Raw genomic sequence first — 13738 nt, 5'->3', positions numbered from 1 at the left:
ATATATATATATATATATATTAAAAATGAACAAATTCCTATGTCCCACAAATAACCCAGAGATGCATTTTAAATAAAAAGACATATTCTACTCATGTAAAAACATGCTGATTCCCAAACCGTCTGTGGGCCGGATTTAGAAGGCGATTGGGGCGCATCTGGCCCCCGGGCCTTAGTTTGGGAACCTTGCCCTAAGCTATTAAAGGTAATGGGGCCCTTTATATGGCCAGCTGTCCTCTGTCAACAACAATTTTTGTGTGTGTGTTGAATATATGCTATATTTTCCTTTACATTTTTGGGGGGTCCCCAAGAGAGTGGGGCCCTAAGCTATAGCTTGTTTAGCTTATATGTAAATCTGGCACTGCAAACACCAGATGTTCCAAAAGCTATTTCATGTTGCATTTTCTAGGTGACCACCTAAAGCAGGAACCCCCAAACTGCGGCCCTCCAGATGCTTTGGCCTACAACTCCCATGATCCCTAGCTAACAGGACCAGTGGTCAGGGATGATGGGAATTGTAGTCCAAAACATCTGGAGGGCTGAAGTTTGGGGATGCCTGACCTAAAGCTTGTTTTAAGCATGCACCGATTTATTTAACATGTGGTATGTGACCAGCCGGTTTGCAATGCATACACTAATTGTTACACCTTTACAGGTCAAGGAGTTGTGATTGCAATGGAAAGCAAAGCAGAGACGCAGGTGAGAAAGTTCTGTTGCTAATCTGCAATGCAGACACCATGGCCCTAAAAAACCTTCTTCAAACAGACTTCTGCTGTTCTCCTCATCCACCTACACAGCAAACTTCCAGCTCGACTTACATTTGTTTTTCCAGTGGGATAGTTGGATCCACTCTCTCCCCCAGGATTCCACAGAATTCGGGGCTACCGTGCTTGATAGGTTTGAAGCCTCCCCCTGGCGCTCGAAGCTGTCGGCGCCGATCGTTCGAAGATGGGGAAGGTGACGACTGCCTCAATTCTCCTCCATTGAATTGGGCTGAAAGAAACATTTAGGAAAAAGCGATTACCTCCAAACCAACCAACTCCCTGCAGGTAGAAGCGCCCCACAAAATCTTCAGCAGCACCCAGTCCCAAAGGAAGTTCTGATCAGCAGATTTGCTTCAGGAAGCTCATCGGCAGAAACCCTGTGCAAGGGCTTTCACTTGTGTGGTGGGGCTTTCCTCTCTCTCCCCCCCCCCACCTCCACCAAAAGCCTCTGAGGGGATTGGGAGAACCCCCAGAAAAGTGCGCAGTGGGAAGGAGGGGGGGGGTTGTTCCACTTTGCAAGCTGCAATGCTCGTGTTGACGGGGCGTTCACCATAGGGCAAGGAGGGCGAACATGGGTGAGATTCTCCTCTGCAAACAGTTACTGGGGATTTCCAGAAAGCTGAAGCCACGGCACAGCACCGAAACATTTCCCTTTGCAATCGCACCGATTTCGTCAGCAGTTGGAAGAGACGATTAGGGCGGATAAGCAGATTTGTAAGGACAATGTGGGGGTACACTGATTTGTCCGGCTGCCAACTGTAGGAGGCAAAGCTGGGGTGATATTCCCTTGGCTTGTTATTTGTGCTGCAAGCAAGAACACCCCCTCTCCCCAGCTTTATTAAACGGAGACTAAGGACGTAACTATGCCACAGATGTACACTGGTTTAACAGCCATTCCCTCTCTGCAGGTTTCAGGTTCAATCACTGTAAGGGACAGCTGCATATTCCTGTATTGCAGGGGGTCAGACTAGATGACCCTCAGGGTACCTTCCAACTCTATAATTTTATTTAAAAAGGGCTCATTCCCCAACACACAGCAAGGATGGATGATAGTTAAGAGTGAGAAGAAATGCCCTAATTACCTTAACAAGGGATATATATACTGTATATTCCTGGTATAAGACTACTTTTTAACCCAGGAAAATCTTCTCAAAAGTCTTCTTATACGCCGGAATATACGGTATATATATTTAAAGAAAACATATCCCATATCTTAGATTGCTATGATGCAGTGCTTTCCCCCCATAAAAATGTTTAGGGGTACTTTCATTTTCCTACTCATATTGAGGCCAGACTTAGATTCACAAAATGTTTAGGGGTATGCGTCCCCCTGCGTCCCCCCCAGGGGAAAAAAGTGCTGGTATTATGGTAAATTATTTTCAGCATGGGGACATTAGTTGCTGGAGACAAGACTAGGCATCTTTTTGGAGGCTAAAGCCTTTCCTGTATCTGTAGACTTCTCAATTGCTTTATCATGTGTAATACTATAAAACAGGGAACAGCAGCCCTAAGTATTTATATTATTTCCTGGCAAATAACAGTAGACTTATTTGACAGAGAAAAAAACAACCCGTTTTTCTTTTAGGAAGCTAGACAGACTCCTATAATACTCATCAAACCATATGCCACAGTTTCTTTACTGAACCGGCAGCTTAGTTTTTAGGAGATTTTTTGGGTGCAGCAGGAGGGAGAACGAAAAGGGATTCACCTCCTGAGAAAAACCACCTCCCTCTTATTACAGATTTACCCTGCTGTTCACAACAGGAATCTCCAGACTCCTTCCTCACTCTCCTTGCACCCCGAAAGTAGAATTATGGTAAGCTTTGAGGCATTACTTTTACTTCCACCCCCCCAACACCTGCATCACCAATGTACCACAAAGTGCTTCAAGGATTAGTACCCTGCTTTGGCTAGTACCACCTCAAAGAGACCCTGCTTTGCCTCTGGCAAGCCACATCTCTTTCCAAGACGTCCCACTTCACCTCTGTGGTCATCTGAATCTGATGCACACCCCCAGTGCAGAGAGAGAGCTCGAGACCGGCTTGTCACCTCGCAAGCAGAGAGGCTGAAGGGTTGAGGCAAACTGTGTTTGCTTGGTGTATATACAGCCTTTAAGGTAAAGGTAAAGGACCCCTGAATGGTTAAGTCCAGTCAAAGGCAACTATGCGGTTGCAGCTGAGGGAGTGGGCGTTTGTCCACAGACAGCTTTCCGTGTCATGTGGCCAGCATGACTAAACCGCTTCTGGTGCAACGGAACACAGTGACAGAAGCCAGAGAGCACGGAAATGTCGTTTACCTTCCCGCTGCAGCGATACCTGTTTATCTACTTGCACTGGAATGCTTTCAAACTGCTAGGTTGGCAGGAGCTGGGACAGAGCAGCAGGAGCCCACTCCATCACGGGGATTCGAACCGCCAACCTTCTGATCGGCAAGCCCAAGAGGCTCAGTGGTTTAGACCACAGCGCCACCTGCGTTCCATTAACCAGATTTAACCAGCCTTTAACCAGATTTAATATAAATACTGGTAGGCAATCCCATTACAAAGCATAGTTTTACATCCCAGCATGCTGCTTATCCTTTTACCATAGTTATATCATGTCTGCACTGGGTCAGATAAAAGAGACAACATGCAGCAAATAATTTAGAAAGGGAGCCATCTTGCAGTATTGGGGCATACAGTCTTGTCTACTTCACCCTGTGTGCATGGAGAAAAAAAGCATGCATGCGTTTGCTCTAACATTACAGACTTTTTTTAAAAAAGTGTGGGTGCAGAACTCATGTAGAGAGTCTTATCTGAGGGGGCCTTTAAATGGCACTGCATGAAAGGTATAATTACAGAATTGTTTCATGAATATTAAATGTGCAAAAGCTCATGGAATCATAATCGAGAAGCAAAGGTGCTGGAAAGAATTAACCGATTTAAATGGTTCATAAAATTTAATTATGTTTCACTTATTTATTCTGCTAAATAAGAAATATCTTTAATGCTGTTGATCTTTTGTGAGAAACCCGCACGTAATCCTTTGAAAGAATATTTGTGTTGCGACAAATCACGCAGCCAAACACCACGGAAGGAACCTAATTCATTTACAACAACCTGCAAGTAATTAAAAGCTGCAAGCAATTAAAAGAAGCCTTATTTAACATGTGAGAAGTCAAACAAGAAACTCTCCTAAGGGTGTGTGTGTGTGTAGATGGTAAGGAAATGACACATTGAAATAACAAAATACCAACTTTAACATTTATCATGCACAGCGTAATTTTTACTGGGGAATTTGGTCCATCAAATATGGGATGAGACCAGAGCACTTTCCACCCAAACCTCAGTTAACTGAGACACACTTTTTAAGGTTAAAACTGGAGACACATTCTATTCTTACCTGCTTGTTGCAGCAGCAGGAGGAAACACTCAGGCATTTTCACCAGCCTGACTAATCTCTATCTCTTGGCTTCCCTCCTCCCAGTTGCCTGCTTCCTGATTCTGGACTTCTGTCTGCCACAGACTCTCCCTTTTCACCAAGCCCTGTTGCCTCTTTGGCTTCTGACACCTCCTCTTCCCAGTCTTCTCCCTCTGACCACTTGTTGTGGTCCCACCACCGCTTCCTGGGCTCTGAGCCTTCATCCCTTGGGGCAGGGGTCCCCAAACTGAGGCCCGGGGGCCGGATGTGGCCCAATCGCCTTCTAAATCCGGCCCGCGGACAGTCCAGGAATCAGCATGTTTTTACATGAGTAGAATGTGTCCATTTATTTAAAATGCATCTCTGGGTTATTTGTGGGGCCAGCCTGGTGTTTTTACATGAGTAGAATGTGTCCTTTTATTTAAAATGCATCTCTGGGTTATTTGTGGGGCATAGGAATTCGTTCATATTTTTTTCCAAAATATAGTCTGGCCCCCTACAAGGTCTGAGGGACAGTGGACCGGCCCCCTGCTGAAAAAGTTTGCTGACCCCTGCCTTGGGGTCTCCCAGTTGGTTCCTCCCACCATTCCTCTGTGTCTAACCCGTCAATGACATCTATGGATGCCTCAAGATCAATCTGAAATATGAGGCTGTGTTATTTTAGTGTGCACTACAGTTTAAGTGCAGTTCGCCTTCCCCAAGCTGCCTAATGTTATTGTGTGGTGTTGCCCCAAACCTATTGTCAGGGAATGGTCTGAAGACGAGGGCTGGGGAATGCATTCTATGGCAGACCAGCTTCTCTCTGATGGAGAGCTGATGGAGAGCTGGAGGGGAAAGAGTCGCCCCCCCCCACTTGTCCACAGTGTGTTCAGAAGGATAGAGACAGAAGCTGAACAGCTTAGGGAGGATTCAGGTAAGTAGCCGTGTTGGTCTGACGCAGTCGAAATAAATAAAAAAATAGTTCAGTAGCACCTTAGAGACCAAATAAGTATATCCAGAACAAACTTAGTTGGCCTCAAGGTGCTACTGAACTATTTTTATTCATTTATTTCGAGCTTAGGGAGGAGTTACCCAGTTACGTAATAATGACAAGGGAGCCAGAAGGAGGGGGCAGCTAGTCAAGATGTCACTTGAGTGTGTGGGGACCCCCCTCACCATGGACTCGGAGGTCCAAACGTATCAGAGAGCAAAGGAGGCAGAAGGGGGGGGAGGAACTTCCCGTTGGCACCTTAAGTGCTGTGGAAGTCCAGATTTAGAGTGGCCAACTGCCCTCCTTGAGGAGAACTGTGCTTGCAACATGATGCTGTAATAAAAGGACTATAAATCTATCAACTGCTTGTTAATTCTTATCTGTGAAGTTACTGAAGGGAGAGGAGGACTCTCCATGCCTGACACCTATTAAGAGGTTACAGGTAGGTAGCCGTGTTGGTCTGGATCGAAGTAAAATAAAAAAAATTCCTTCAGTAGCACCTTAAAGACCAACTAAGTTTTTATTTTGGTATGAGCTTTCGTGTGCATGCACACTTCTTCAGATACCGTATCTGAAGAAGTGTGCATGCACACGAAAGCTCATACCAAAATAAAAACTTAGTTGGTCTTTAAGGTGCTACTGAAGGAATTTTTTTTATTTTACCTATTAAGAGGGTAAAGGTAAAGGTAAAGGGACCCCTGACCATTAGGTCCAGTCATGACCGACTCTGGGGTTGCGGCGCTCATCTTGCTCTATTGGCCGAGGGAGCCGGCGTACAGCTTCCAGGTCATGTGGCCAGCATGACAAAGCCGCTTCTGCTGAACCAGAGCAGCGCACAGAAACGCCATTTACCATGGCCTATGCCGCCAGAGTACCCGTGCAATAGGTTGAGTACTCTTGGGTTTATTTATCCAAAGCTATTAGAACTCTGGGAAATATATTCCCTAGCTTTCGCAAACAAGCCCATAGCTTTGAGGCCAAGAGATTTCGTATATTTTGTTATTCACAGTTCAAGAATATTTTTCAGCACACAAATTTGCCCTCCAGCTGGAGGTGTTTTGCTGTTGCAAGAATCATGCGCTAAATATTCAGATTGCTGTTTCGGTGTCAGACAGACAACTGAGCTACTGTTTTAGCTTTTCATATACCGCCTACAAAACGGGGGTGGGTGGGTGGGGGGAACATGTCTAGATTGCACATAATCACCGCACCTGTGTGGGAAGCAGCAGCTCAGGCATTCACTGAATTTGGAAAACAATCAAAACTAATAACTTCAAAGAAGTTCAAACATGTTTACTGTGCAGTTCCGATGCATCAGAACAAGAATTGCAATCAACCCACGGAGTAGCAGCAGACTTTGGAAAAAACTGTTGCCCACTTTGATGAATACACAACTCATATGAGGATTTTTTTAAGCAAAAGACACACACAAACAGAGGGAGTCTTCCTATAATGAAATCTGTAACAGAGAACACATTCTGAAATACTTCACAATGGGTAGAGGGAGCACAGCTTTCTTAGATACCCACTGGGCAAAAACCTGCTTTCCCCCATACTGATAATGAGATGTTTTTGGTAGAGAAACCTTGCATTTTACAATTAACATTTGCACTCCAAGTTATTTCAATGCGGTGAGTGGAAAATATGGAAACCTCAATATGAGAAGACTTATTGATGAAGCTGGAAAGAATGGCTGTCACTTGGAAAGTGGTTAGGGAAAGCTTAGCATGACTGACAGACCGGTCATATGTTTGCTGACTTTGATGGAAGCTCCAAAGAGAACCATGGCATAGCTGCCAAGTTCTCCCTTTTTTAAAGGGAAATTCCCTTATGCTGAATAGGCTTCCTCGCGAGAAAAGGGAAAACTTGGCAGCTATGAACCATGGGGCTTGCTCCCAAGTAACTGTACAAGCCTGAGATGGCTAATTGCCATTTCAAAAGATTATCCTACTATTTCTTAGGGCCTTGCCTGATGAAAGGCTTGCAGGGAAATGTCTGTCAGAAACTGGTTCGTTTCTACCAAGAAGAGGGAAACATGGCTCAATCTTGTGTGGAGAGTTTGAAAGTAGGCCTAAGGTTCATCTGCTTCCTCTACCCCTACGAAGTCTCTGGGTTTCACAACTGGGGTTAAAAGATACCCCCCCGCATTCATATAAATGTTGCACCTCGCAGTTGAAGAATTCATTTCTAGGCCTAGTGAGAGGAGGAGGAGAAAAATATGTAAGCCCATACAAGGGAGGAAGGAGGCTGAGGAAGATAATGGCCAAAATGAAGTACTGGGTGGCACTCTAGCCGAAGAATGGCAGGTATGGCTAACAGTAGACTGCATAGCAAGGAGAGGACATCCTTGGGCCACAGGACTAAGACTCCTGTCATCCCTAACCACTTGCCATGCTGGCTGGGAGTCAGGAGTCATGCGATAATTTCGTCTTGCGAAGCGTGGTTTGCTGCAGGGGAAAAAACCCGCAAAAATTTTGTCTTGCGAAGCACAGCCATAGAAAACTTTGTCTTGCAAGTCAGCAAAAACATCGCAAAATGCTTTCGTCTTGTGAGGTACCACTGTATATTATGAGCTAAAGCTGCTTGGATACCTTCTTTAAGTTTAAGTAAGTTTTAAGCCTTGAGGCTGGGGAAACTAATCTCAACTTCTAATCCAAGGATAGTCAACTTGGTGCCCTCCAGATGTTCTGCACTACAGCAACCATCATCTTTGACCATTGGCCGTGCTAGCTGGGAATGATGGGAGTTGTAGTCCAAAACAGATGGAGGGCTAAGAGAAAAAGATTTGGCTAGATGGGCTGCAAAGGGGTAAGGATTCTGCACTCCTCGCCCACACTCCCCTTCTCGCCCCCCCTCTAATAACCTCCCAACTTCTGGGTGTCTGTGACAGGTCAGGATTAAACAGTTTAAATGCACACATGAGCTTGTTGCTATCGCATCCAGGTTGACCCTTAAGTGACTGATTTTTGGGGGGGAGGGGGTTTCATGATTTAAAGGAAAAATGGGGGTGGTGGTGGGCTGTGCAGTTTGCAGCTCTAGGTACCAGAGATTTCTGGGTTAAAGAAGGCAACAACATTTCTCGTCCTCCAGAGCATGGTGGCTGATGCTTCCTGAGTATTGTGGGATTTTCAACTCCCATTACCTCTCAGCAAGCATGGCTAACCATTGAGATGATGGGAGTTGTAGTTCAATGTCATATGAAAAGCCCCACATTGGCTACCCCAGTTTTAGAGCTACATTGCCTCTGTAGAGAAAAATAATGATTTAGCTATCATAGCTTACATGGTCCTCCTCCCGTAGCTAGCTGTCTTGACATACAGCAATATTTTAATACCGTATCTCCCATTCCTAGACAGCCAGGCCCAACATCCATTTGGGTAGATAAAAAGTGTCTACTCATCACAATCACAGGAGCAGCTGAAGTTTTCTGTGTGTACATAATTCCTGGCACCATATAGGGATGCCATAATTCATTCAGCTGCCTGGCTTGTCTTCCCAAATAACTTTCAAAGTTTGCTGGCAAGAGTAAGGCACCTCATCTGTTTGTGCAAAAGTAGTGACAGTCTTCTGTCCAGCAGTCTAATGAGAATAAATAACCCTACTACTGAGCAAATGCAAACAGTCAAGATCATAAAAGCCTTCTGATCGCCAAAGAACAAGTAGCAACCTTCTCCTGCAGCTGTTGTTTTGCCCATCATACATGATCAAACCAGGTATAGGGACTCCAAACAGAGGCCTATTCAGATACACACTACCAGCTGGGTACAAGCTACTCAGGGTATTTACTTAAGTCATTAAGATATGAAATTGGCTTTAAGAGCCATTAATGAGTGTCAAGTAATAAGCCCAATGCCTGGTGCAGACTGTACACAGCAATACAGAAAAGTTCCAGCTGGGTTTAGCATGATAAGAGAGGTTTATTCTAAGCCAAGGTATTTTTTCATATCCACCTTCAAGTAAAGAGTATTATGGAGGTACATATGGTGCATTTTTCATACTGAACACAAAATGTGAAACTTAAACTTTGCCTGCCTCAACAGTGTGGTTGTATTTGCACATCTGGTAACCATAAACCAGTAACAAACCTTGGCTTATCATTGTGGTTTGTTTGGAGCAGAACAAACCACAAGTTCTGGCTTGGATGCAACCCTAAACAAGGGATTGTGGTTTGCTTCTCCCCAGCATGAACTACTACTAGGAGGAGGAATATGGGCATGAACAGCTTGTGCATGGCTCATCTCTTACTCTTATCTGCAAACATGCTTAGGCATCACAGCAAGGCATCGTTCAGGAAGCTTAACCATAGCATGTGTGGCGCTTGAAATGATAAACCATAATTTGAGACCAGATAGCAAAGAAGAATTGGGACTCACTTACCTTGATCCTCAACTGCTGAGTGGCAGTTGTAAACCATGGCTTTCCTCATCCATAGGAAACATGGTTTGGCATGATGACTTAATTGAGCAACTATAAATTGTACGTTTTGCATGAGAACCCTTCCTCCCTATGCCACACTCATATATGAAGGGCAGAGGAGGAAGGCTTTTGCCATCTTACGTGCTCAGCAATATGCCAGACTACACCTCACCATCCAACGTCCTCAGCTCCTCACATACATACCATCAAGGAGAATTTTCTGGCAGAATATTTCTGTTGAGGATTTAGAGGAGTCACTGGTTTGCTTTTTAAATTGTCTTCACTTGGCTGAGACCCTTTATATTGTGTGTTGGAAGCCAAGCTCATTGTATTAATTTATGTCACAGACTGAGCTTGTCCAGTTGGCAAGTTAAGACTCCTACATTTCCCCCTAAACTGATGTGTATTTTTTTCCCTGTCTCAATCTTTGCATTGCACTATATTAAACTCTCCAGTCAAAATCTTCTGTAACAGTTCCCATCTATTATGCAAACCACACCTCAATCCAGTTTGCTCTCCAAGAAGGCAGCATTAAAGTTGCAGCATCGCTTACAAAAAAGGGTGGTTTAGTTTGACTAAAACCAGCATCACTTGAACAAAATAAATTCCCCTTCCCTAGTGTAAAACAAGGTGCCTGAATGTTGAATGAGGGCCTTAAAATCTGGCAGCAGGTTTGCCTTGAAATTTGGCGGCAGGTTTGTTAGGTAGGGGTATATTTGGTTAATAGCAGCACCCGAGCCTGAAATATTGTGGTGGGTGCAAAAACCTAAAATACATGTAAATTAATCTGGTTGAATTTAAGGTTCTCCATTTTTTAAATAACAAAAAACAAAACAAAAACAGAACAAAAAACAGAGGGGGCTTTGCAATGCAACAGGGTGAAGTAACCTGCTTCAGTTGGCAAGGCAGGGAGAGAAAAGACAAAGGCAGGATTGGTGTTTGGGTGATGGGAGCAAGAGTTTCAAAGTTGTGGCCCTGATGGTTGTGTGCACATGCATGTGCATACCAGTGCCATCTGGGCTCCACCTCAGGCAGCAAAATATCTGTGGCCAAGGGCGGATCCATGCCATACATTTAAAACACACCCAACACACATTTAAAGCACATGACCCCCCTTTAAAATAATCATAGGAACTGTAGTTTGTTAATGGTACTGGAAATTGTAGATATGTGGGGGGGACACTACAGTTTGCAGGATTCTTGGGTGGGGGAGCTGTGTGCTTCTAAATGTATTTTGACCGTGCTTTTAATATATGGTGTGGGTCTGCCTTGATAATAAACAGACAAAACCCCTGTCAAGTGCTTGGAAGCGTCCAAGTCTATTTGCCTTCATTGGCTGAAATAATAATAATAATAATAATAATAATAATAATAATAATAATAATAATAATAATAAGTGGTTTCCCCAGCCACTCTGGGCAGCTTCCAACAGAAAAATAAAACACAATAATCTATTAAACATTAAAAGCCTCCCTAAACAGGGCTGCCTTCAGATGTCTTCTAAAATCTGGTAGCTGTTTTTCTCTTTGACATCTGATGGGAGGGCGTTCCACAGGGTGGGTGCCACCACCGAGAAGGCCCTCTGCCTAGTTCCCTGCAACTTGGCTACTCGCAACGAGGGAACTGCCAGAAGGCCCTCGGTGCTGGACCTCAGTGTCCGGGCAGAATGATGGAGGTGGAGACGCTCCTTCAGGTATACTGGACCGAGGCCATTTAGGGCTGAAAGGTGGGGTGCTTAGTCTGAAAAATTGGTTTACACTGCCTACCCCCAAAAAAGCTAGGGATGATTTGTAAAAGAAAACGAACCCAAACCTAAACATTTAGGGAAGAGAATAGGAATATTCCCAGGAGCACCATCTCCCACCCACTGGGTATGGTCCTTGGTGTTAGATATACCTGGTTCTTATTCTGTACACCATGGGTGTAAGAAGTGTGCTAATCAGGTTTTTCAATTACATAGAAAACTAACGAAGCATAAACATAGAGTGGAAAAGAGAGGGAGGCATAAATTTGCTTCCCAGCCATAGCCTCACATAGGAAAAAAAGGTACATTGTGGGATGTAGAAGAACATTTTCTAACACACAGGTTTCTCCTCATCGACTGCAGCCCAATTTAAGTAAAACATTTAAACACAACACAGGAACAGACAGATAGGCTAAGGAAATCAACCGCCCCCCCCCCGCCCGCTCTTTTCTTCTTTTGCAATAGCAGCCACTTGTGCCAGGAATTCAATTAGCGATAAGGAATCATTCCAGCATCCGGTTACACAGTTATGAGTAAGCACAGCATTCGTTTTCAGTGAAAGGAAATGGGGTAACATCTCCTGAAGGCTCCAAACCTGTATTCACCTTCACAGAATGGCAAGTGCCCTCGAGTAACAGCAGCACCCACAGACCTCGCCTGTATTTCGGTCTGCCTCAAACCAGGGAAGAGCAGCTGGTTTGAGAAGATGGTGATCATCACCTGAGACCTGTCTTCATGTGTCTCCACCACATGAGGTCTGGAGCGTAGCAACACAAGAACGGGCATTTTCTGTGGTGGCTCCCCACTTGCAGAATGCTCTCCTCTAGGGGGTTCACCTGACGTCTTCATTATATATCTTTAGGTGCCAAGCTAATACATTTCTCTTCAACCTGACCTTTGGTTGATTAACATGCTATGACCTTTTGAATGTGTTTGGGGGGTGGGGGGTTATTGGTTTGTTTTTATTCTTGTTTCTGTTTTATTCAGTGTTATTTTTCTAGCAAAGAGGTGCTGGACCACACCATGAACGCCTCCGTCGTTCTCTTAGAATGGCAATATAGTGCCCGCCTGAGAGGTGCTAGAACTGAGTTCCAGTAAGTTCTGGCTGAAAAAAAGCCTTGGTTTTACTACATATTCATTTCATTTCGTTTTTTGTGGTGTGAACTACCCTGTGATCTTTGGATTAAGGGCGGTACAGTGGAACCTCGGTTCTCGAACATCTCCGTTTTTGAACATTTTGGTTTTCGAATGCCGTAAACCCGGAAGTAAATGCTTCGGTTTCCGAACTCGCTTCGGAAGTCTAACATGCCATGTGGCTTCCGTATTGAGTGTTCCATATTGAGGCTTCCGTACTGAGTTTTCGGTTTTCAAAAGTTTCAGAACTCGAACGGTCTTCTGGAATGGATTACGTTCGAAAACCGAGGTTCCACTGTACAGTCGTACCCTGGAAGTCAAACGGAATCCGTTCCGGAAGTCCGTCCAACTTCCAAAACGTTTGGAAACCAAGGCGCGGCTTCAGATTGGCTGCGGGAATCTCCTGCAGCCAATCAGAAGCCGCAGAAACCCTGTTGGCAGTTTGGGTTCCAAAAGAACATTTGCAAACCAGAACAATCGCTTCCGGGTTTGCAGCGTTCGGGAGCCAAAACGTCCGAGTTCCAGGGCGTTTGACAACCAAGGTACGACTGTATACAAATTTAATCAATTAATAATGATAACGATAATAACAGCCAGAATAGTCCGGTCAGAAACGTCCAGCGCTCAAAACCACTGGAGCTCCTTTGCCATGTTCTAAAATGCTCTTTGGTGTCTCTTGCAAGACATAAAAACAGAGCTGCAAAGATTTGCTCCAAAGGCCTCACCTGCTAAAGCTGGAATAGAGACCTTGTTCCACTCCCACGGCTGGTCATATTCGTCTGCAGGCCTGTCGTCGTCCTGTGGCAACTTGCTCTCTCTCAAGCGCTGACTCACGACGCTTTCCGAATCCGACTCCACGCCATTGCCTTCAGGTTCGTAAGGTGTGTCGTACAGCTGGATGTCTGTCTGCTGGGGCTTTACACTGTCTTGCCTCTGGAATTCTATAGGGAGGTAAAAGAAATAATTGGGTTAATTTGCTTGCTTACAAGCATGAGGGCAGGGGGTGGGGAAGCCCTACTAGATGGCGGACGAATGCAAACATCAAAACGGCACCGTACAGAAATAGGAAGCTGCTAAAAGGTTTCCATATTTAACTTTCCCTCTCGAGCAGAAAAAGACAAGAAGCAGATCAATGATTTCAATAACAGTTTACTAGAACACTTGCAACATTTAGTAGTTTCTCCCTCTCTCTTTTTTCTTCTGCCAGATGGCAAAATAAATCAACCAAAATAGCAGGGAAGATAAGAAATGTTACCCTAATTAAAGCAATAGTTTAGAGAAAGCCTGTTTTATCTGCAGCTCAAGAGGCCTAA

General features: G+C 44.6%; 1 protein-coding gene across 1 annotated transcript in view; it reads right to left on the bottom strand.

Annotated features, from left to right (window-relative positions):
• SHB (SH2 domain containing adaptor protein B) overlaps window positions 1-13738 on the bottom strand; it is a 151390-nt gene that overhangs the window by 40944 nt on the left and 96708 nt on the right. Inside the window, exons 3-4 of the mRNA XM_035097025.3 lie at window positions 13151-13366; window positions 818-992 (exon numbers count right to left, since the gene is read on the bottom strand). Of these exons, the coding sequence (XP_034952916.1) occupies window positions 818-992; window positions 13151-13366 (391 nt within the window). The remainder of the gene's footprint in view (window positions 1-817; window positions 993-13150; window positions 13367-13738) is intronic.

Source organism: Zootoca vivipara, chromosome 15, assembly GCF_965207765.1.
Source record: "Zootoca vivipara chromosome 15, rZooViv2.hap1.1, whole genome shotgun sequence".
Classification (NCBI taxonomy): domain Eukaryota; kingdom Metazoa; phylum Chordata; class Lepidosauria; order Squamata; family Lacertidae; genus Zootoca; species Zootoca vivipara.
This window is presented reverse-complemented; position numbering and strand designations above follow the sequence as displayed.